The sequence below is a fragment of the Microcebus murinus genome, chromosome 22, assembly GCF_040939455.1.
Source record: "Microcebus murinus isolate Inina chromosome 22, M.murinus_Inina_mat1.0, whole genome shotgun sequence".
Lineage (NCBI taxonomy): Eukaryota > Metazoa > Chordata > Mammalia > Primates > Cheirogaleidae > Microcebus > Microcebus murinus.
This window is the reverse complement of record NC_134125.1, coordinates 16,342,568-16,367,721: the sequence shown is the minus strand read 5'-3', so window position 1 is coordinate 16,367,721 and position 25,154 is coordinate 16,342,568. Positions and strand designations below refer to the sequence as shown.

At 52.3% G+C, this 25,154-nt stretch overlaps 1 protein-coding gene across 2 annotated transcripts in view; it reads left to right on the top strand.

The window, feature by feature from the left end:
• Window positions 1-25,154, top strand: part of WSCD2 (WSC domain containing 2) — a 113,057-nt gene that overhangs the window by 67,385 nt on the left and 20,518 nt on the right. For both annotated transcript variants that reach the window (XM_075996646.1, XM_075996647.1), the window contains exons 3-6: window positions 3,712-3,826; window positions 7,027-7,211; window positions 20,191-20,312; window positions 22,918-23,092. In XM_075996646.1, the coding sequence (XP_075852761.1) occupies window positions 3,712-3,826; window positions 7,027-7,211; window positions 20,191-20,312; window positions 22,918-23,092 (597 nt within the window). The remainder of the gene's footprint in view (window positions 1-3,711; window positions 3,827-7,026; window positions 7,212-20,190; window positions 20,313-22,917; window positions 23,093-25,154) is intronic.

The following is a 25,154-nucleotide window of genomic DNA, read 5'->3' as shown; positions in this document are numbered from 1 at the left end:
TTCTGCCACCGTGGCAGATGGGACGGTGGACCCTGAGGAGGTGGCTGGAGGGGAGTTTAGTGGGCTGGCAGTGACCACACTGGTGAGCTCGGCAGGGTGACCAAACTCCAGGGACAGGAGCAGTGGGCACATGGGATGCAGCCTGCACTGAAGTTCAGTGGGGAAGGGATCACCAGATCTCAGGACAGGGAGGAAACTGACTCGCTATTTATATCCTGGTCTGTGGAGCTGAGCCCATGAATCAGGCCATGATGGGTAGCACGCCCACGTTCTCCAAAGCATTAGTGAAGGACCCTGTGTCTTCTTTTCCTTTCTGTTGACAGATAAGGAAACAGAGGGTCATTTGTGCATTCAGCGAGTCTTCGAGCACCTGTTATGTGGGACGAGTCAGCCTGGTGCCTGGTCTGGTGGGAACTGAGGAAGGGATAATGCGACATTTAAAAGCCCGGGCTTTGGGGAAGACCGACCGACCTATGGTCACATCCAAGCTCTTTTCCCAGGGAACCCTCCCTCTCCCATCCCCCGTTTTGGCGTGTCTCTCTGGGGAGGATGGAGATACCCCCTCCTCCCAAGCCTGGACTCAGTGGGGCATGTGGGAAGAGACACCTTTGAACAGACAGCCTTGGGTTTCATCTGAGGCCCTCATTGCTTGGTGGCCTCGGGCAAGTTTCTCAGCTTGGGTGTTGCTGTATTAGCCGGTCCCTCCCTGGCGGCAAGGCACCCACAGCCAGCCTGGCCCAGCTTAAGTGAAGGAAGAAAATGCACCATGTCTTGTCACCACACTCCAAGTGAGGCTCTGCTGAGTCGGGGTTCAAAAGGAGTGCAAGCTTCTTCCTCTCTCTTCTCTGCGGGTCCATCCCCATGCGTGTTCTCCTGCACAGACCGGCCTTGGTGTCGGGGATTGAGCCGTCGCTAGCTCTAGACCTGCAGGATGCCAACGTCGTAACCCCAGAAAGGCAGGCTTGTTTCTCCCAGCTTTAAATCTGTAAGAATTCAACACCTGGCTCATGGGTCCTTCCTTAAAGTAATCGCTGGTGCGACAGACATTACGGTTGACCCCGGCCAGGTCAGTAGATTCCCTGTGGTCAGGGCAGGCAGGTTCTGCTGATAGAAATATTATTAAAATAGGAAAAGGGAGGCTTTGAGACACCAACAGTACCCACTGCAGTCCACCTCTTCACTCCACGATGTGCACGTGAACATGCACACATACGGTCACTCCCATCCATTTGATTATAAAGATCGAATCTCACATGATCCACTGTCCCGCATATAGCCAAATGCACCTGCTCTCACCCTGAGATGGGACCACCCAAGCTCATACTGCACCCAGCTCCAAGCCCAGCCCTATCTGGGGCATGGACATTCCTCCCCTGCAGGTCTCGGTGTGGCCGTTGTTGATCCTGAAACCTCTGGGCCAAAAGGAAATGAAACCTCCCCAAGTGTAAAATGCTTGGAGGACAGACCTGGGCTTCAATTGGAAGAGAGACACTTACAAGTTGTAGGAACTTGAACGTATCACATAGCTTCTAATTCCATTTTGAAAAGAGGAAAAACCAGCAGTCATAGGAGTTGTTATTAGTTGGAACATATACCGTATGCCAAAACTAAGATTCTCTTCTAGAGTAGACAGTTGTAAGAGCCACTGCGATCAGTTTCCTCATCTGTAAAATGGGTTCATAAGAAGGTGGTGAAGATTGACTTTAACACAATGAGACATGGCCAATAGAAGAGTAGACAGCGCATAGTAGGTAGTTAATATGTGGTCATGTTTTCTCCCTCCCCCCTCTCGTGTGTACATATACACATATTGCTCTGATGACAAAGACTTAGTAACTGCCCAAATAAACCAATCTTTTCCTCCACTCTCCTTCTGTTCCCTTTCCCTTCCTTCCTCCTCCTTTCTTTCCTCCCTGCTTTCCCTCTCTCCAACTCCCTCTTTGGTTTCTCCTCCCCCCATCCCACAAAGCGCCCCCGACACCCAGTCCTCCAGTGAGCTACTGAGCTAAGTTTAGCACGAAGCCCCCGCCACCCACGTGGCCACAAAGCCTGTCTCCCAGCTCGGGCGCCAAGAGCGTCCAGCTCCACCTGTGGCAGGAGGGGCTCGCGTGTTGAACAAGCACAGAGACAAGACACGGCTTCTCTAGGGCTGTCACTGGCTGGCGTGCCTGCTCCTGGGAGGTGATGTTTCTTCCAAAGACGGACTGTTCTTAGCCGAGCAAATCACCTCTGTCTGACGAAAGAGATTCGAGGTGATCAGGTCTCCAGTGGGGCTGGCACATGCCACGCTTAGCAGACTATGTTGGGGACACAATCACTCGGTAATGAGCCTGCATCCCCCCCCCAGACCCTGCGTTCCACAAGTAAGGGGGACAGGGAAGAAGCCCCACCGTTTGAACTAGATGGCACCTGGCCAGGGAAGCGATGAAGTAGCATTTGGTATTTTCTCCATTCATTCCCTGTAAGGGCCATTTAGTTCCAAGGGCGGGCTGGATCCTCAGTCCAACCTCCAGTTGGACAGATTTGGGGGTCCCACAGAACTGGATTTAAACCTTTGTCCTGTGACCAATTGATTCAAGAACCCCTCAAGTGGTTCAGAACATGGGCTTTGAAGCCAGATGGCTCGGGTCCAATTCTGACTCCACATGCACAAGCTGTGTTACCTTGAGCCAGGGATTTAACCTCTCTGGGCCTTTTTCTCTTCTGTATAAATGGGAATAATATACTCATAGGCTCATTGCAAGGATTCAATGAGACAGTATGTGTTAAGCACTTACTGAAGTTCATGTCCAAATATTAATAGTAATAAAAATTTTAAGGACTTATAGGAAAATACTTTCTAAACTGTAAAGTGCTGTGTTTGTGTATGAGAGCTACTATTTACTATGAAGCACAGGAACATGCTTGCTACTTTAAGAACACTAAGTGTATGGTTTATAGTTGGATGGTTGTTTTATATCATTTAAAATTTTCCTTTGGATAGAAGCATTCACGTTGGCCCGCAATAGAAGCAAACGGTAAAGTACTTTACAAACCGTGGTGAATGGCCAGTGTCTCATTCTACTCACTTTAATTTGGTGCCCATTATATGCAAGACACTATGGAAGAAACCTTTACACAAATCATTCCACCTTAACCTCACTGGGTTGCTGTCTTCATCCTCACTACAAATAAAATTGGGTCTCTCTGAGGTTAATTGACCTAAACTTACTAGGCTAAGAAGTAACTGAAGTGAAATAAAGGTCTAGACCTGGAGATCCCCAAGTCCAGTGTGCTTTTCAGGGAAAAAATAAATATCTGAAGGCAGCTTGTGGAAATGGTAACATGTTGCAAAATGGTAAGCTTTTTCTTTAGAGCTGTTTTAATGTGGATCTCATCCTGTAGGACATGGAAGTTGTGTTTGGTGCCTAGGGAATGTCCCTGCTGTGGGTTCCTGGGTGCTCAGTTGTCACCAGGAGTCCCCAACACTGTCCACAGATGGGTCCCTTCCCCCCCCCATTGGTCTCTTAAGATCCATGTTGGTCTTACTGTTGCCCTGATTGGACCAGGTTCTACCAAGGCACGAGCTTTTCAGTCTCTTGTGTCTGCCCAGAGGAAGGAATTGATGCCCAAAGGTCAATGGGGCCATGTAGCCAGAGACACATTGAGCTTCCTCCTGTAACCCTTTTACCTTCGTCCCCAGCCACGTCTGACTTTTTCCTTTCCCCAAAGCCAAGTACATCGGCTGCTACCTGGATGACACCCAGAGCCGAGCCCTTCGAGGCGTGTCCTTTTTCGACTACAAAAAGATGACCATCTTCCGTTGCCAGGACAACTGTGCTGAACGGTAGGGCCCCGACGTCCCAGACTCATTCATTTGGGACCCTTCCCTCTCAGGTTCCTGCCCGTGGTATTCTTGGCCCTGCCATGGGAGGGTGTGTTGGAGGGTGAGCACGTGAGTACAGGAAAAGGTGATGCAAGGTGTGTGAACACACACACACACACACACACACACATGCATGCAGCTGAGTGGGACTGTTCAGGAGTTGGCCTGTGGGACTTTGTGATTGTGCAGTTGTGTGAGATTGTGCCTAGCAGGGAGTTTGCCATGTACAATGTGCAGGGTCGCTGGTTCTGCTTGTGAGCTTAATGCTAACACAGGATGATCTTCAAATAATAGTGGCTGTGTGTGTGTGCATGCGTGTGTGTATGCAGGAGTCTTCGTGAATATGCATGCAAGGGTCTAGAATTGAGCTTCTGTGTGCAGGTGTCTGATTGCATCATGGAACATGCAATGCTGTGTTGAGAGTATGCAAGGTTGTGAGGAATTGCACACAACTCGGAAATGCACGATTGGGTGTGCGTGTGCACACAGGTGAGACTGTAAGTGTGAAGCTTGTAAGATGTCCAGGTGAAGGGTGAGGTGGGAGCAGCTGATGGTTTCTTAGTATAGAATACAGAAACACTCGCCTGTTCAGACAGTGTTTTCCAGTCTAAGAAGATGGTGTTTTTGATTAGAATATGTGCAGAGGGCAGGAGTTAGCTTTGCCGGAGTGGATGAGTCCCAAGAGGACTGGTGAGCAGGGACAGGACCCTGGGAGGTCCCAGGGGGCTGAGCTGACCTTCTCCTCCCATGGTCTCCTGGGTCCCTTAACCCTGCAGTGGTTGGTGAAGAGGCTTCTAATCCACTCACCTCCAGACTCCAGCCAGCTGGCTCTGTGGGTCACGAGCTCTACCAACCTCAAGGCGGATGCCTGCTGTGGGAATGAGCCAGTGGGTGTCCGCAGAGGGACTCTGCCCACTGTCCCTGATTAGGAAACACGCTCCCTTTATGATCAGCTGCCTGAGGAGCCCGCCGTTAAAGTCCCGACCCCAGGACCCTCTCCAACTTGGGAAGGACTCCAAGTCCTTGATGATATGGAGTCATTAATTTATTTTTCAAACTGTGGGGAAACACAGGTGGATTCCACAAAGCCTTTCCCTCATCAAGGACAAACAAGCAAACAGAAGGGCAATGCCATGAGATAAGATATCATGTCTCTCATGAGGCTGCAGTCACCCTATCAGCAGGGACCATAGTCAGCTGAAGGCATGACTAGAGCTGGAATTGCCTGTTCCAAGATAGGCCACTCACATGGCTGTCGGTTGGAGGCCTCTGGTCCCCAGCACACTGGCCTCTCCACGGGGCTACTTGAGTGTCCTCACAACATGGCAGCTGGTTTCTTGCAGAGGGAGCCCTCTGCAGGAGAGAGCAAGGAGGAAGCTGCAACGCGTTGCATGATGCAGGCTTGGAAGTCACATGGTGTCTCTTTCCCCATCTTCTATTCATTAGAATGGAGTCACTAAGTTAGCCCACACTCAAGAAGAGGTGAACTAAGCTCCAACTCTAAAAGGAAGCACTATCCAAGAATTTGTGAACACATTTTAAAAACCACCACACCTCCCGACCTGGGGGATTTCCTGGCATATCTGTTCTTTCCCCAGTGCAGCAGCTGTTGAACTCTCTTCTGGGTGTGTCTCCCTGAATCTCAGTTCTCCTCCACCTCAGACTTTGTCCCCTCTGAGGACCAGGCTGCCTCCTGCTTTGGAACTGGCAACACCCGCTGGGCCCTTTTCGCGGGGAAGGTCGCTTCCATCAGTGGGTCCCATCATGGGGACGTCCTAGAAGCAGGGCTTGAGAGAGACAGACAGCATGAGACAGTTAGGTGGGAGGAGGCCAGCCCAGGCCCAGGACTTTGCTGGTGGGGGGGATCAGATACCAAGATTCTCAGCTTGTTGCCATGCCCACCCCAGCGAGCAGGTGGATCGGGCAATGCCCTGAGCCACCCCAAGCCCCCAGGGTGTGTGCAGGCCTGAGTGTGGGCGAGTCTGTCTCTCCAGCCAGCATCATGTGACCCAGAGTGAGCCGTGAGCTGACAGTCCCCACTGATTGCACCTCCTGTGACTGGTGGTGTCTCACCTGCTGCTTTCCGCGGAGCCTTCACGGTCTGCAGGGAGACTCGAAGGCCACTGTGGGCGAAGGGATGGGGACACAGAGGGAAGGGAGCTGGGCCTTTCCTACCCCAGAGCCAGCCAGAGCAAGCAACACCCTTTTCATTCGTTTACAGAGTGGGGCATCCACTAAGAGTCCTTCTTAGCAAAGGATTCCATCACTATGAAGGGGAAAAAAAAGTTAAAAACCTTGCAGTGCCTAGATTTTTTGTTTCAGAGGAAGGAATTTTTTTCCTTGGCTGGGTATGTGAGCTCGTCTTCTGCTCGTCTCTCCCAGAGGGACATGAGAGCCCCTGCCACCACCTCATTCTCCCCGTGCCTCCTCAGGACACACACAGCGTTCCCGGGTGACGTTTCCCAGAGTAAAGGGGCTGGGCTCTGCAGAGATGGCTGTCCCACGTCTCCAGACAGGGAGGAGGGAGGAGTGGGGCAGAGCGGGGCAAGCACAGGGTGGTCTGGGGGTGCGTGTGTGACTAGCATACCAGGTGCAGGTGTGGACAGGTGAGTGTGAATATGGACATGGCGTGTCTATGTGGGCAGGTGTGTAAGGGGCATAAGACGTCAGGCGGAGAGGAAGGCAGGTGGGTGGTCCCTAGGGCATTGTCCCCTGTCTGGGTCTCCCTGTGCCCTAGGAACCTCCCTGAGTTCCTTCTGGTTTTGCTGCCCTCCCAGGGCTTCCTAACGCCTCAGCCCCTCCACTCCTCTCAGGGTCTTGTCACCCCAGCCCAGGTCCCCTGCCCCGGGAGCATGCCTGTCCCCTAGATCTCCCCGAGTCTCCATGTCCCCTCCCAGGGGCTCCCCTGTCCCCCTTCCACGGTCTTCCTGTGATCTGCCCCAGGTCTCCTCATTCCCTTGGGGTCTGCCAGGTCTCCATGTGGGGTGGGTCCCCTGGGGTGGGTCTCCCCATGGCCCCCCTCTCCCATCAGCAGTGTCCCCATGTCCCCTGGGATCTCCCAGTCCCCGGAGCCCCCCGACCCCCGGGTCTCCACGTGGAGTCTCCCTGTCCCCGGGGTCTCCATGGTGGCAGCTGCCCTGCTTGAAGGCAGCCTCCCCCAGGGGTTACCTGTACGCCGGGCTGGAGTTTGGCGCGGAGTGCTACTGCGGCCACAAGATCCAGGCGGCGAACGTGAGCGAGGCCGAGTGCGACATGGAGTGCAAGGGCGAGCGGGGCAGCGTGTGCGGCGGCGCCAACCGCCTCTCCGTCTACCGGCTGCAGCTGGCCCAGGAGTCGGCCCGCAGGTGTACGTGAGTCTGCCCCGCCGCGCCCCGGGCCGCGGCCCCGCCCACCCAGCACGGGGAGTCCCCGCATGTCTGCCCTGCGCCGCCCGTGGCTCCCCACCACCCCAGGCCACCACCGTCCGGTCCCAGCCTTGCCCCCTGCCCCACTGCTTGCAGAGCCTTTTGCTCCGGCTCCCCGAAACGTCCACACCTGCCCTCCCTTCCTGAGCACCCCCCACCCTGCCAGCAGCACCCTCATCCTCGCCAGCCTTCTTCCCTCCAAAACTGCACCGGGGCCTGAACTTAGCCTGTCCTTCTTGATCTTCTCAGAGAGCTTGTCTCTGACCATGAAGATGATGGTGGACATAGTGACAGCAGTGACAGTGACAACAGCAAACACTTTATGCTCTTCCCAATGCCTCATGTAGAATATAGCACTCCTAATCTTCACAAGGACCCTTGAAATGGACGCTGGTTTTTACTTACTCCCATTTTACAGATAAGGAAACTGAGTCCTAATGTCCCATAGCTTGTAAACCAACTCCAGAGCCTTTGATGCTTTCATGGAGAGAATTCCTCCTGGCTTACTTGTGCTTCTGTTTGAGTCTTGTTGGAAAAAAAACCCTCCAGTTTCCAAACCGAGAGAATGAGGCATGAATAAGAGGACAGGAGTTGGCTCCTGTTCCGTGGACATTGTCCCTCTTTGCCCTCTCATTGTCCCGTCTTCGCCCCTCCTGGGAGGTAGTGAGGCGTGTTTAATAACAACTAATAGTTGTTTATCAAGAATCTGCTATGTGCCAGACACTGTGCTAAGCCAGTTACAGACCTGACTTCATTTTATTCATTTATTCTCCGTACAGCCTTTTCAGGTGATTACTATTATTAATTATCCCCAGCCAGCCCAGGGTCACACCATCTAATTCCAGACGACCTTAAGCCCTATGAACAGAGCTCATGGGTTTGGTGAAAGATGGGAGGCTGACCTTTCTGGAGGTGGCCCCTCCCTCCCAGGCAATCCAGAGGCAGGAACAGAACCCGCAGCTGCTTAACCCCCAAGAGATCTCGTTAAAATGCAGGTTCTGACTCAGCAGGTCCAGTGGGAGTCTGCATTTCTGGGGATCTCCCATGTGACGCCAGGCTGCTGGTCTAGGGACCACACTTTGAATAAGGAGGCCTTAGACCTCAGCAGATCTTGCCCCGAACGTAGTCCTTGCCCACCTGGGTGAACTTGGCGGAACGTTGACACCTGTCTCTTTGCAGAGAAAGGCCTCTTCCATGTGAATTTCATTGTTCATAAAAACGTAGTGTTGGTTTGCTTGACAGTGAGTTCAATACTTGAAATCCCATATTTTTGAAGCTCTGTCTAAGCTTTGCAATCGGGTTGGGCGTGCCGCCCATTTGCAGACTGACTCGTTTCTGCAAATGGACTGCACCAGCTCCTTCCCTGTACTCGCCTCAGTTCAGGTCCCGAAGGCCACAGAGGGCAGAGGTGGTGTGGGAAATCCAGGCTGGAGAATGTCCACACATTCTGAGTTTCTGGTTTGGCTGTTACCGCAATGAGTTTTTAACTTGGTGGCAGTTTTATCATCCTCACAAGTGATCCTCTTTGTGCCAGTGTTTATGTTATGTTGATGGTGATACTTGGACCATCTGAAGCGATGTCCTTAAAGTCAGGGGTATGTGAGGGGAAGCTGCTGCCACTAACACATCCTGCTGAATGAAGCTGAGATAGAGAAGGAGAGTAACATAGCTGTGTTATGTCATGAGCCAGACATTTGGGTGATATTCAGGTCGGTTCGATAACCTGGACATTCTCTCTCTCTCTCTCTCTCTCTCTCTCTCTCTCTCTCTCTCTCTCTCTCTCTCCGCTACACTCCTCCCCTGCCCACCTCTGCGGTGGCAGAATTATCCTGGGTGGTGTTGGCACCATCTGAAAAAGGCATCTTTGTATTATGCCCAAGAGGGCCAACACATTCTCTGCTACTGAGAGTGGAGTCCCGGATTCTCCGAGTCAGCTATAGTTGTTCTGAATCATCACTGTGCAGGTGTGAGGCTTGGGCACCTTCAGCTGGAGCCCCTAAAAGAAAATCCCAGCCTTATTAACTTCAAGTCTTGCTGAGACTAGAGTGGAGGTGGCTCGGATAAGGAGACAGATGGTTGAGGAGTTGTCAAACTGAGACTCCCGGTTGGCAACACGGTATACACAGAGAGCAGTGGGGCCGTTCATGGAACCAAAGCACTCGGTGAGCTCCCGTGTGGATGAGGCATGCAGAGGCGCTGTGGTGAGTAAAGCGCAAGGAACACGCCATGCAGTGGGATTGGTTCAGCCATCTGGAGCACACACACAGGGGATTGTGGGGACCCTGCCTTCAGGAGCCAGGGGAGCACCTCTTGAGCTGAGCTGCATTCCTAGGAGACTCCAGGTGAAAGGGGGAGCCATGTATCCTAACCCATGAGCAAAAGCCCAGAGCCAGCAAGGCTCATGTGTTGAGTGCCATGTTGGAAGCGCCATTCTCACTGATGCCCCCCATTTTACATTTGTAGAAACCGAGGCCCAGAGAGCAGAAGTGGCTAGATTTAACAGCTCTGGGAGAGGCTTCACAGAGGAGGGCCACTTGATGAGCGCCCTGCAAGATGGGTAGGATTTTGCCTGGTGAAAAAGGGAAGGATGTTCAGACTCAAGACAAGTTGCCAAGGGGTGAGAGGAAATCTAAGCAAAAGGAGTAGAGTGTTTGAAAGGGTGGAGGCTATTTCAGAAAACAATTGGCAGGCATGGGGTTTCCAAGGCCACAGTGCCTCTTAGACACTAGGCATGGCCTGGAAACACGGATCTCTGATTCCAAGTTTGGGTGCTCACTCATTATAGTGTTGTAGACATCCTGACCTCTTGAATGGGGGTCACGACCCCATCTTCTGACTTTTGGAGGAATCCCTTGGCTGCAGCTTCACGCCTTCCTTCCCTGAACCCCGATCCTTCCTTCTGCCTTGTTTTCTGACTCTAAGCAACGTGGAATCTCCAGTGTCTTTGCTCTGACTCAGTGGCATCTTCAGCCTCCCATGCCTGGGATCTGCATCATACACACATAAATCAGAAAGAGATGCCTTCCAAATCCCCAGCATACAACCTGAGCATATATATTACATCAGGCAAGAGGGGTGAGCAAACACTACAGGAAACAAGTATGCCGGAAACCAGATTTCATTAGTAGAGTCATTAGTTGGTATAAACACTGTGTCCTAATTGTGTTTCCCTGAGCAGTCGCACAGAACCCTTAATGGCTGGGGAGATCCAAAGGAGGCTTATTGTCTCCCAGGCACCACTCCGGTGGGCGTGCCCAGCTCAGGTAGGGAGCCAGCCTGCGTGCTTCTGAGGCGGTGCAGCTCCTGCAATAGCGAGAGCGTGAAAAGGTTAGCAGAGCAGATGTCTGCCGGCACCCTGCTATTCTGCCTTGACACAGACTCTCAGGCATGTGGACTCTTTGCCCTTTGTTACAAAAGAACCAAGAAGTGGACTTCCTTCTTGGTCAGATTACATTTTTCACAGCAGTTTGCTAAATGTGTCCGTGAGTGTAGCTCTCCTCCCAGAGGGGAGAGACGTGCTGGTGATTTGAGAACGTTATGGCTTGATAGGATGTTATAAGAAATTTCATCTGCCCGGGGACACTCGCAAGATTTGGATTGCAAGGTTCATCAGAACAACGCGGAGCTCTCCATGTTGGGCCCGTGCGTAGCTGTCCGTGGTGCTGACCGTCCTTAAGCACTGCCCCAAAGCCCGGTGGATGACTGCAAACCAGCGTCTCCCAGGGCTTTTTTTCCCTCTTGTTTCCCCCCACCCCCTTCTACCATTTTGAAGGCATTATGAAGCTTACATTATCACTGAAAAAAAAGACAGACACTTGATTTTATGGTTCACAATTTACACGGTGGATTTTGTGCACTATTGTTAGTTCTGGCCATTTTTAGTCTTCAAAAAGTAATCGAAGGAGAAATGTGTGCACTGTTGTGCTTTCTACTCACTGCGCTCCAACCAGTTCTTCTCAGGGCAGCCTGAGATGATCAGGGGAAAGCCACATTTCCTTGGATGGACCATGTCTACTTCCTTATTTCCCAGGCCTTTGACATAAGTCTGGGAGCCCTGAATTTTATAACTCATACAGGACTTTATAAGTTCTTCTATGTAGGGCCAAGGGGATAATAGAAAAACTTTCTCTTTCCATGTCCTGATGGGGGAGAATTGGTTTGCTCTTCTACCCTAAGCAAAATCCAGTTCTTTGAGCAGGAAAACGTTGGGCACAACATAGGTTTTGGAAATAGGCATGCATCGTTTCTATCTCAGCTCTCTCACTGTGTTGACTTTTTGGTCAAGCCACTTAATCTTTCTAAGCTTTAGGTGCCTCATCTGTAAAATGGGGACAATTCCAACCTTTCACAATTTCTGAGACCACCAGGTGACATCAAGTCTAGAAAGCACCTAGCACAGCGCCTGTTATGGAGAAGATGGGAGGCTCCCTTCTTCCTAAAGAAAATCCCCCAACTCACTCTGAGAAGCACCCAGTTCAACTGTTTGAGTTTCCCACAGCCTGCAGGAACCTTTGGTAATGTCTAAAAATAGCTGGTTTGAATTCTCCTTGGACGGTTAGGCTCTTTGTGTAATTCAATCTGTCTCTGATTCTGGGTAGCCAGGTAGCCGTTAACAGCTTCCAGCTCACTGCCTCTCCTCCTCACCAGCTCCTTCATGCAGTAGAGCTTGGCCTAATTACCCAGGGGGGAGTGGATTCTTTCAAACCAAGGAGAACTCTTCCACGCCTGCCTCTAAGCTGATGCCTGGTGACATTTACCTCGTTTTTGTGAAGCTCTAGAACAAAGAGATGATAGGACTTCAGAGACACTTGCAGCTGGTTCCAGGCTGTTCTTCATCTGCCCCCAGCAAATAGAGTTGATGAACAGTTGCTCTGCTTGCCTCTTGCTAGTAAAAAGCCCACGCTGCTGAGGTCATGCACCATCCCAGCTAGCCGGGCAGTGAAGAGCTGACATTGTCAGAATGTGGGGCATGGGCTTTTGCAATCCCTGGACTCCCCCTGTGGGGCCTGAGAGGGTTTCTGGGAAATGTGGGTAGCTGGCATGGGGGTGTGTGGAGGCCAACATGTTAGAATTGGGCAGGTCTCCTGCAGAACAGTGGAGAGGTAGGAAACTAGGATATGGTGTCAAACAAGACCGGGGTCAAATCCCAACTCTGCTGTGTGACCTGGAAAAGTGGTTGAATCCTGCTAAGAAGTTTCAGGGTCTCTCCTATAAAACAGGACAGTAGCATTGTCTGCCTCAAAGGTTGTTATGAAGATTCATTGAGATATAATATGTGTACCATGTAGCACTGATGATATAAGGTAAATAGCTGCTATCATTACCATTGTTGCTATTATTTAGTAAGGGTTGGTCATTAGGAAGAGGCCACTCAGGGTTGTTTCTGTGGCCATACACAACTCCAGGGAGTGCCATTCACACAGACTATGAGCTAGGAAAAGCAGTGTCCCTGGACTCTGTGCAGGATTTACCTTGTGAATTAGAAGTGCTCGAAGATTCAAGATGTTTTAAGTTGGGTTTCCCCAGATGCAGGGATGCGAGCCTTGGTTGCCTTGGGAGATGGTGCCAGGATGCACCTGCAGGGGAGTGGAGAAGGGAGACAGGGAAGTACAGGAAGCCACGCTGGGGTCCCTGACAACGCAGGTCGCTACTGAGGACAACTGAAGCTTAATCCCACTGGGGACTCTCTGGGAGACGGCCCGGGACACCCTGCAGAGGTATCCCACCCGGGGCGCAGGAAGTTGCTGTGTTTATCCTCCCTCCAAGTCCCACCCATCACTGGCTCAGGGTGGCTCTAGGAGGATGAGCTCCCTGGCAGGTGCAGCCTGTTCCTCACAGCCCACTGTCAGCCTACTCTGGGGAGGTGAGTGCCAATGGCAGGCATGTTGATGGGGCGCTGACAGTATCTATTACACAGGCTCTAGCCACCCTCCACAGATGGTGGGCAAGTGATAGACAAAGGAGCAGGAAGCGCCATGGACTGACTGCTTGTTAAGTCTCAGACTCTGTTATAAATGCCGTCACGTGGCCTTCCACCCCAACCGTGCAGGGTAGACATATGATGGTCCCCATTTACAGATGAGACAAACTGAGGCTCGGGGAAGTGAAAACACCTGCCCACAGGTGCACAGCTAAGTAAGTGACTGACCCAGTTCTGTCAGACTTAAAGCCAATGCCCTTTCCATTGAGCACCAGAGATTTTTGCAAATAAGAAGGCATCTTTTCACTGCTGTGCAAATCCAAAATTCTTTACACCATAGCAGAGTGTCCGGAAGGTCGAGGGAGCTACTGGCTACTTCCCTTTCATTTTCTGTCATATGAGATAAAAGATCCTCTCACCCACTGGAGGGGAGAACCAGGTGACCCATATGGCACATGCAGGAAATGAGGGAAGTGGGAAGATTAAATGTCTTCACCACCATGTCTGTTCTGTGTCCAGATCTCCAAGACATAGTGGAGAGCCACCTGAGGCCAGAAGTGGGCTCCAAAGCATTTCCCAAATCCTGGGGAGCAGAGCTAAACCATTCCCCTCTGGCTCAGAAGGTTCTCCACCCTTTCCACCAGACATCAGGAAACCCTCTGTGACTTCACATGGTTTCACCCAAAAGAAGAATGGGCCGGACTGCAGGAAGACCCTCCATCCAGGAGATTAACTGGAACTGGCTTCCCAACCTGTCACCCTTCCACCCACACCCCCAGCACACACCTTGACTAAAGAGAGAAGCTACACACAATGGTAGCTTCCAATCCCTCTCTGGCCCTTCAAGGACTCTGAAAACCTCACCTTGTTTGACATTCAGGCATTCAGTGTAGCCCTCCTCTCTAAGCTGGGAGAGTCAGGGACTCATTAGCAGATGCTTAAATGTCAAAGGGAGACCAGTCTTCCGCCCTCTTCCCGCTCTTGCAGTCTGGCCTCCTGATGGCTGGGCAGGTGGCAGGAAATCGCATGGAGAAACGCCAGGTGGGGATCCCACACCCCTCTCTCCTTCTCTGTGGACAGCTGGCAAGGAGATAGATAGATCTCTGACTGCCCCTTCCTGGTACCTGCAGCTCACAAGTCTCATTCATGTCCATCTCGGAATGACCCACCCAATATGCATGCCCTCATTACAGAGATGAGAACACTGAGTCTCTGAAACGAGAGGAAACTTGCTCATGGTCAAAGACAAGGAAGGGTAGAGCTGCCAGTGGGTGCTGTGGAGGAGGGGCGCCCATTTTACAGCTGAAGATGCTGAGTTCCCGAGAGGAGAGGAGGCAGGATGGGAACTCGTGTCGTCTGTCCTTTGGCCAGGAGAGCTCATCCTGAACCTGACTGTCCAGGTTCTGGGGTGCCACGGCCTTCTGGGGTGACACGAGGCTGGAAGGCCTCTCCTGGGACTCTGGGTCAGGGTGCGTCCCCTCAAGGCCATCTGGAGACACATGCTAATGTGGCCTGTCAGCAGACTGAGCCTGAGAGGTGGGGACCCAGCTGGAAGGAGGGGAGAGAGCAGAGCACTTGGCCAAGGTCGCCCAAGTGCAGAGCAGGTGTGCTCATGGCCCCTGAGTGATGCCCCCAGTGCCTTCGATTTCTGGAGTGCATGTCTGTAGAGGACGCAAGGGTGACCCCTCATGGCAGGGAGCCCCTAAGACTACCTTGGGCTCACCAGCTCCCACATGCCCACATATGCTGCTGCTCAGAGGCGACACGCATGTGAGATCCGCTGTGGTACAAACCACCCGACAGACACCAGCAGCGACCCTGACTGTGGGTCCCAGGTGTGACGGTCCCCAGTGCTCTTGGCATCCTGGGGAGAGACTGCCTCTGGGCTGGACTCCAGCAGATGGCCCCGCCCCTCCAGTAGCTCCCCTAGCACCGGGGAAATAAGCATTTTGGTTAGAATCTAGGCGCCGGCTGCCCAGGGGATGGTTGGGAAACGTCAAACCCCTGGTGGCATTGAGCCAGGCTGGTGGGAGGTTGGCTGGAGCTCAGCTTTGTCCTCTGCTAGGAAATGGGGAGCCCTCCTCTCTGCAAGCTGGTTGCCAGGCAACCTAGAGATAGCCCCTGGGGTTACTGTCTCCATGGGCACAGACGCCCCTGGTGACACACACCCTCACAGAGGTCTGCTGCCCTAGCACGTGGCTACTCTCAGAGGCACGCAGATGTGCTCGGCCACTGTCGGATGCCCACCAGCGTGGGACAGCTGGGCAGGTGGACACACACCTGCACACACACCTCTATTCCCCCATAGACAGACCACTGTGTGCAGGTAAACAAGGCTATTGGGGTCACGTTTTCGTTCTCAGAGTTCGGCATCCACACGTCCAAGCAGGTGGATCGGTACTCACTCTGCCGTGAACACAGACGCACACATGCACACGGATGCACATGCTGTCGCTCATACCTGTGCATGCACAGCCAGACACACACTGTGCACACAGCGACAGACACACATTCAGTGTCGTGTCCCACTGCCCAAACATCCTCAGTGTCAGTCGTGGGACTGCCCTCACGCTCAGCCCCTCCTGCCCCCATTAGTGCACAGACAGACACACACACACACACACACACACACTCCCACGTGCTCAAACGCCCCTCACCCCAGCAGACACGACTCTGTCTGTCCCTGCACAGTCCTATGTTGGGGTCTCAGACCCTGCCAGGGTAGTGGGAGGGGGCTCAGGGAAGGACCCACTTACAGGATAAGAGGTGATGAGCTTGGAACCCCTGTAGGACACCCAGCACTGCCCAGCCCCAAGGGGACCTCCTCTGGTCCCCAACCCCCAAACCACTGCCTGTCGCAACCCTCCTGGCCACAACTTATGACCCAGGTGGATTTTAGGATGGTTCTTTTAGGATTCTGATGGGGAAGAGGCAGGTTAACAACCTGAAGATGGTTCTGGAAACTCAGGGTCAGGATCTGAACATTTCGGGCTGTTTAAAGAAAATCCGACTCCAGTGTCAGGTGACCTTGGAGTTACAGCCCCAACTTTCTGAATAATCTGTGGTCAAAAGCGGAGTGACCATGAAGGATGGAAGAGGGGAAATAAGTGGCCCAGTGTTTTGAAGCACCAGAGCAAGGCCTTGTGGTGGCTTTTTAAAGAGGGACAGCCCAGGAGAGTGCAGACTTAGAATTTAGACATTCCTGGGTTGGAATCCAAACACTGCTGCCTGTCAGCTACGTGACCTTGGGCAAGTTGCTTCCCCACTCTGACCCTCTGTTTTCTCTTCTTTATCATGCGGAGAATGAGACCTCCCTGGTTGGAAGTTCGGAGGATTCCATCAGACCAGGTTTACACAGTGCCTGGCATACGGTTAGGCCATGCGTGTGCACAGCTCAGCCTGGTCCCTGGGGGTCAGCACGTAACTGATACATGGTAGCTGTAACGAGAACAATATTATAATATTAATATGAGCCTCTAATCATAAGAATCTTACGAATATTGGAAGAAGCCTGGGCTTTGGGGACAGAGAAGCCTGGCTTCCATCTCACTCTGTCTTTCACCAGCTCTGTGACTCTGGAAGCCAGAGAGCCTCCCTGAGCCTCAGTTTTCTCATCTGGAAAATGGACGCAGCCATGGCATCTACCTCCTGTGGCTGCTGGGAAGATCATACGGACCAAAAATACCCTTCGTGGAGCCTGCATCAGGGGGGACTGAGCAAATGCTCGTGGAATAGAAAGAGAGAGGGAAAGGCCAGCATCTGGCTGCCCTGTGACCAGAGTTAGCCTCCAGCTAACTGGGTTTTCTGGCTAAGTGAGCACCCATCCACCCTGCTCTGGGCTTCCCACCCCACCGCTGTCCAGCCTTAGCTCAAATGCCCACTCCCCGCCCCGCCTTCGCCTCGTGTGGCACATTCTGTTAATGCCAGCGTCATTAAACCTTCCTCTGGGTGACCTGCCAGGGCTCCCCTCTCTCACCCCAGGCCACAGGATGGGAGACTGTGCGGCGTTTCTCCACGGGGCACTAGTGGCATTTGGGACGTGGCGACTCCTCATTTGGAGAGGGGAGGGAAGGACTGTCCCCTATAGAGCATGCACATCCCTGGCCCTGGCCTTCCGAGTGCCAGTGAGGCCTCAAGTCACTGGGAGCGATCAAAGCTGACCCCACACTGTCCCAGATGTTCCATGGGTAGCAGGCATGAGAGTCACTGCACAGTCTAACCCCCACTCCCCCATTTATATGTGGGGAAACTGAGGCCTGGAGGGACCACACACAAGTCAGCAGCTTCCTGATACTGCCACCGCCACCTGCTGGCGCCTCTCTCACCAGGCTGGGGACAGAGATGGGGACAGTCGAGATAGCAAGAGATGGGTATGAGTCTAAGGCATGCCCTAGGAATTCGCCATCTAGCCAGATTCCCAGTATCCTCTGAGTTTGCCCGGCTTGCTGCCCCAATGAACAACTTCAGGTGCCAGGTGGAAGAAATAATCACAAGAGTGGCTTTGACAGCTGAAATGTAGAGTTACCATTCATAAGGCTCTTCCCTCCATCCTTCTGCTCAGGGAGTAATTCTATATCCTCTCCCTGCACCTAAATATAAATATATATGTGCGTGCTAAAAAGTGGTTTTCCACTCTCGATAGACCCAGACACCCGTAGAGAGAGACATATGGCTTTCGTCACTTGCTTTGCTTTTTCTAAGGGCTAACAGTTTGTTTCGGAGATGAGCCTCTGTACGTTCGTGCTAACAGTGGTTTTCTCGTGTGACCTCCTTCTCGGAGCCCCGTTTCTCTCTTCTGGAAAATGAGAGTTTACTATGAACCTTGCAGGGTTTTCAAGAAGGTGGCATGAGCTTGTTTCTAAAGTACTCAGCAGAGGGGATGACACAGGGTCAGAACTCTAGAAGTGGCAGCCGTGGTCGCAGCCACGTCGCGTTAACGGTGTCCTTCGTGTTAGGTGACGGCTGTGCTTCTGGGAAGGTGTATGCGACTCAAAACTTGGGAAATAAAGGTGCATCATGAGCCTTTCGAAAAATTTAACAGAGGCCACTTTTTAATTTTTTATTTGCCTTTATTACATAAAAAATATATATGCATGGTAGGAAAAGTTAGAAAAGAGTTTTACAAAAAGATAGAAATAAAAAAAATTGCCTATAATCCTACTGGAACAGTTACGAGTTCCTAGGGAAAGAGAACCAATAGCAAAGATGGGTAGATGCATTAAGAGATTTATTTTAAGGAATCGGCTCACGCGCTGGTGGGAGCTGGCAGATCCGGAATTGCAGGGCAGGCTGGAAATTCAGGCCGGAGTTACGCCATGTATCTGAGACAGAATTCTTTCTTCTCCAGGAAGCCTCCACTTTTGCTTCTAATGCCTTCAACTGGTTAGACGAGGCTCACCCACATTATCAAGGTTAATTTCCTTTACTTAAAGTCCACTATTAATAAGTGTAGGTATTAATGGCACATATAAAATACCTCTGCAGCAACATTCAGACTAATGTTAGAGCAAACAGCTGGGCGCCATGGCCTCACCAAGTTGACACGGAAACTTCCCCATCACACCTGCTATATCCAGAGACATCGTGGTTATTAACATGTTAGTGTATGTCTCTCTGGAGATTTATATTGATCAATCATTTTCTTAAAAAATTGATGTTTTATAATAGAGCTTTATATTCTCAATTTTTATTGGACATTGCATTTTGAACACATCTTCATCTGGTTACAATAACCTTTAACACCATTACTTTCCGTGGGGGCATAGAATTCCGCTATGTTGTCATTCTGTACCTCAGTTGCCCAAAACCTCACTGTTAGACACCTAGGATGTTTCTCATCCCTTACGTGTTAGTTTTCATAAATGCTACAGAGGACACCCTTATTGAGAAAATCTTTGTGCACATCTGCAGTGGACGCTATGGGTGCCCACGCCGAGTCCCCTTGGCTGTTAGTGGTAATGGCTCCCATCTGCCCCTTTCTCTCCAAAATAGCCACTGGCCCGACAGGAACAAGCAGCTCTCTCCCAGGAAGTGACATCCCACCCTAGGGGACAGCCCACAGGCAGGAACTGGCTGACATTGGAGGCAGAGACATACAAGTCCAGGGCCAGTCTTCTGTCCTTAACGTGGGACCAACTCCCCACGGTGCAGTTTTCCCTCCAGAGCTCCCTGTGGGAGGAGGCTGAAGGCGGGACCCAGCTGAGATCACGTCCCTTCTCTCTCTCCGTCTTCTTCTGCTCCTCTGTCGGCCCCTATCTGAGCACGTGCCTCCAATCAAACATTCACCCCAGCTTCTTCCGGTGCACCTGGCTTAAGGCTTAATATCTCTGAATGTTTTCTTAAGGGATGACTTCTCTTGGATTTAGCAATGGCTACCAAATTCTCTGTTGTGCAGTTGCAATATTTCTGGATTAAGTTTTCGCAGCTGGAGTCTCTCTGGTGTATCAGGCCCTGGCAGCCTGTAGGTGCTCGGTCGTGGGGACGTAGAGACCCCTGAAGCCCAAGCCTTTCCTCTTAAAGCCCAGGGTCGTGATGGGGAGAGGGGTACCTGGTACTGGTGAGGAAGGGCAGGTGACTCTCCTAGACCATGTGCTTCCCTTGATCTTCAAACGCTCGGCCCTCTCCCGAGAGATCATGAAAATCCTCCGTGGAATATGCCATTTCCCTGAGTGGGGTGTTGCCAGAGGATGAGGAAGTGACCAATAGGATGGCTGGCAAAGAAAGGGACTGGCATGGCCCAGGTGGCCCTGCACTGTTGGCACAGATGCCAGGGTCGAGGAGAGCAGTCTTTGATTTATTGACCTTATTGGCTATGAACAGACCTGTTCGAGGACCGACAGCGAGGCAGCTCTTTCTGCTGTGGCTCTCAGTGTGGCCTTGAGTGAGATGCCCGCCTTCTCTGGGCTTCAACTTACAGCAGCCCCTTCCAGAAGGCGGTTCCCCCGGCTGGGCCTGCCTCCTTCTGGGTCTCACTCCTACTCCCTTTCCCCCTGGCTCTTCAGACGGAAGCGCGGTGTTTCGAGGCTGCTTCCGCCGGCCTGGCAACCTCTCGCTGGCCCTGCCCGTGACGGCCGCCATGCTGAACATGTCCGTGGACAAGTGCGTGGACCTCTGCACGGAGAAGGTGAGTTCGAGGCCAGGCTCCCGGGCTCCGGGGACGGCTGGGGGAACGGGATGCTTGGCTGGAGAGGCTCCACCGGGATGGGTGAGGTCACTGACTGTCATCTGCGATGCTGGGGACAGACGTGACCATTGCAAGTGGATCCAGGGGCTTGGAACTACATGGGGTAGATTCCTGCCCCTCTGAGGAAGTGTGCTCTAGTAGTGAAGAATGCGCAGGAATGGGGCGACATCTAAAGTGGACCTAGAAGCGTGAGATTTCCAGGCGAAGGCAAGAACAATCCTACCTTGGGACAGAGTGAGCTCCCCATTGCTGGAGGTGTACAAGCAGAAACCAGGCAGAGGCAGCGTCCGGAACTTCGGGCATTGGATGACAGTCAGACTGGGTGATCTATGGGTCTTTTTGTCAGCCCCGGATCCTAGCGGGCTGCCTGTGTATCCTTCCTCCCTAGCCAGACTGAGAACTCCTCAAGGGCAGGGGCCATGCCTCGTGCATTCTGTGCACACTGTCCCGGGACCCAGCAGAGAACTGGGCACAGAACTGGCACTCCGCAGTGCCCAAGGAGCTCCAGCCCTCCCTCAAAGGGAGCTCATTACTCGAGCGTCCAGAGGGGACCTGTCCCGTCTCCACCACAAAAAGATGGTTGGGTGTTTCATTCACTCTTGCAAATGTTGAATAAGAACCTACTATGTGTCAGGACCCCCTGCGCCCACCTCCAGGGATCTGAAGTTTCCTCCAGGGTCCTCTTGGGGAGTGAGGAATGTCCACCTGGCGAGGATGCCATGTGGATTGGGGATTCCTGCCCAGAGAGCTGGACCACGTGATGGCCAAGCCTCCTTTAATCTCATGAACTTCACCCCTGACCCCTGACCTCCCAGGATGCCTCTTAGGAACCCCGTAAGCCCACAGGCAACGCTTGGTGATTTGCGGTAGCCTGGCCTCTCTCGAATGGCTTTCGGAAGCCATTTGGGGTCAGTCACCAGGGTGAAATTCAGGTATTTCGCCCACTTGTGCTGTGAGCTTGGGCAAGTGACTTCGCCTGCCTGAGTGTTGGTTTTCTCATCTGTGAAAACAGGGATAAAAATGTCAACCTCCTAGGCTGGTAGTGGGCGGTGAACTGCGTGACCCGGGGTGCAGAGGTCAGGTGGCCTGGAGGGCGTCTCAGCAAGCAGCCACCGCCACGGTGCCGCAGCCTTCCGGGCTCCCTGCAGGTTGGAGCCCAGGGAGAGAAACGGCCAAGCAGGGTGACCCAGAGCATCCAGGAGTTGGGGTGCAGTCTGAGCACCCAGGCAGGCCCCTGGCAAATGCCCACATCCTTGAGGACAGAGACCACATCTGCCTGCATTCTGTCCCCTGCACTAAGGAGATAACCGTGCGAATGACAGTGAGGTCGCAGGGCGAGCCGGTGTAGCAGCCAGACTGTACGCAGGACCGGAGAGCAGTGGAGTGTGTATGGATGGACAGGAAGTCCCCCTGTAAACCACCCTCGTCCTGTTCGCTCTGTTCTCCTTAAGGGACAGAGGAGAGAGACCCGGGCCATTCAACAGGGAGGGATACAGAGCTGCGTGTGCCGAGTGGGGGAGGGTCTGAGATCGAGGGTGTCAGAGGAGGCTCCAACATGTGTCACTGGTTAGAAAACGCCATCAGTGACGGCCCAAGAAGCTGCCCCGCCAGCGTGTCACCACCCCTGTCTGCCCTCCAGCCAGGCACCGCGGCTTGCGTTGTATTTAAAAATCTGTCGGGAAGAAACCAAACCCGCTGTGACAAAGCTTTGCTGGATCCAGCCACATGGCTGTGACCTTGGTTTCTTCCCGGATCCGAGGACCAGCTGTGAGGGAAAACTAGGGGCTGTGATTCTGGTTTGGAAGCAAATTGGTCAAAGGACGGTCACTGGCCCTCTGAATCTTGAAGTCCATCCTGGTCCCCCTGAGCCGTTGGATAGAGCACATGGAGCTTTCTGGGCTGGCTGTCCTGCCAAGGGCTCTGGCTACACGCAGCCACCAGCGTCCTCTTTGGGTTAAAAGAGCAGATTCAGACAACTTTTCCCAAGGCGTGGGCTCCGTGTCACCGTCAGACCAAAGGGCCACCCACTGCGAGTACATTGCGTGGCAGGGAGAAAGGGATTTCTTTTTCAAGTCCTGCAGGAGAAAGCGTCATGTCAGAGCTGGAGTGTCTCTAACACCTCTCAACCCGCAGCTGCTCTCTCTCTTTTGCAGGAAAAATGCAGCCAACCACAGGCTCAGAGTCTTGCCTAGACAGAATTTAATGACTTTCTTTGTTTATATGGTATTTGTGTTTATGGGAACGTGTGGAAGTGCTACTTGTTCACAAGTACTGCTGGTGATAGCCATGTAAAGTTTCCTTCGAGATTGAAGTTTCAAAAAGTGAGCCGACGTAAAGGAAACGAATAAATAACAGTACTGGAGGTGCACAGGCGGGGGCAAAGTCACGGAAAGGGGACTCGCTGATGAAGTCTGGGGACTTGCAGGTCGAGGGAGGGTGAAGGGAAAGGGGAAGGTCGAATGCAATCCTGCTCCACGTTTGGAATTTAGGGCTGTCCCCAGGGCTTTAGCAACTCTCTTCCTCTTCCTCTCCCACTCCATCCCAGGAGTACCCGCTGGCGGCTCTCGCAGGCACCGCCTGCCACTGTGGCTTCCCCACCACCCGGTTCCCCCTCCACGACAGAGAAGACGAGCAGCTCTGTGCCCAGAAGTGCAGCGCGGAGGAGTTTGAGAGCTGCGGGACTCCTAGTTACTTCATCGTGTACCAGACACAGGTGCAAGGTAAGCCAGCCCCCCCCCACCAGCGGACCAGGTGCTCTCCCAGTAGCCACCTCCGAGCACCACACGGGGCTGGTTCCAATAACCCCCTCCCTATCTCCCATCACTGAGGACCCTTGGTGGTCTTTTTCCTGTGGGAGAGGCAGTGAGATGAGTAGCAAGAGAGACCTAGGTCTCCCACTGGCTCCAACACAGACCCACTGTGTGATCCTGGACAAGCCATTCCCCTTTGTGAGCCTCAGTTTCTCCATCTGTAAAATGAAGCTGTAGATTGTTGACCTACAAAGTCGCTTGCAGTTCTAGGAATTTGTAACTTTATCTATAAGTTCTTCCTTCTCTCACTCCTTCTTCTCTCTTCCTGTCTCACTCATCATTTCCACTTCTAATCCTCTTCTTTTGCTAGGAACCCACACTTACTGTTTAGCTCCTCTTCTGTCTCTTGGGACTACCTGACATGATGATGATGATGGTTAATGGTGATGGTGATGGCTGATGGTGATGGGTGATCATGATGGTGGTGGTTGATGGGTGATGGTGATGGTGATGGGTGATAGTAATGGTGATGGATGGTGATGGTTGATGGTGATGGTGATCGGTGATGGTGATGGTGGTTGATGATGATGATGATGGGTAATGGTGATGGTGATGGTTGATGGTAATGGTGATGGTGATGGTGATGGTTGATGGTAATGGTGATGGTGATGGTGATGGGTGATGGTGATGGGTGATGGTGATGGGTGATTGTGGTGGTGATGATTGATGGGTGATGGTGATGGTGATGGGTAATGGTGATGGTGATGGGTAATGGTGATGGTGATGAGTAATGGTGATGGTGGTTGATGATGATGGGTGATGGTGATGGGTGATGTGATGGTGGTTGATGATGATGGGTGATGGTGATGGGTGATGGTGATGGTTGATGGGTGATGGTGATGGTGATGGTAATGGTTGATGGTGATGGTAGTGGTTGATGGGTGATGGTGATGGTTGATGGTGATAGTGATAGTTGATGGGTGATGGTGATGGTTGATGGTGATGATGGTGATGGTGATGATGGTGATGGTGATGGTTGATGGTGATGGGTGATGGTGATGATGGTTGATGGTGATGGTGATGGGTGATAGTGATGGTGATGGTGATGGGTGATGGTGATGGTTGATGGTGATGGCGATGGTTGATGGTGATGGTGATGGGTGATGGTGATGATGGTGATGGTGATGGTGATGGTGATGGTGATGGTGATGGTGATGGTGATGGTGATGGTGATGGGTGATGGTGATGGTGATTGGTGATGGTTGATGGTGATGGCAATGGTTGATGGTGATGGTGATGGGTGATGATGATGATGGTGATGGTGATAGTTGATGGGTGATGGTGATGGTTGATGGTGATGGTGATGATGGTTGATGGTGATGGTGATGGTGATGGTGATGGGTGATGGTGATGATGGTTGATGGTGATGGTGATGGGTGATGGTGATGATGGTTGATGGTGATGGTGATGATGATGGTTGATGGTGATGGTGATGATGGTTAATGGTAATGGTGATGGGTGATGGTGATGGGTGATGGTGATGATGGTTGATGGTAATGGTGATGGTGATGGGTGATGGTGATGATGGTTGTGGTGGTGATGAAAGTGGTGATGAAAGCGGTGATGAGGAGGAGGAGAAGGTAGTAGCGCTTGCAGTTTCTCAAGTCTTACTCTGTGCCAGACTCAGAGTTGAGTCCTTCACTGCACCCCCTCAATGCTCCTATGAGGTGGGAACAGTTGTTGTGCCCGCTTTGTAGGAGGGAAATTGAGACTCAGAGCAGTTGAGGGACTTGCCTGAAGTCAAGCTATTGGTAAGATTTCTTGATAGAAACCTTTTTCCTGATTGAGTCTCAGGGATGGTGGGTGGCACTTAGGTGGGGCTTGGGGAGCAAGTGTCCTTGCTAGGACACTCAGCCCAAAAGCAGCCCTGAAGGATTAACCCAATATCTGAATATAGTGGACATCTACAATACACAAGTCCTTGTGCCAGGCCTCATCTCATTTAGCAGTGTAAAGTCTACAGTAAGCCTAT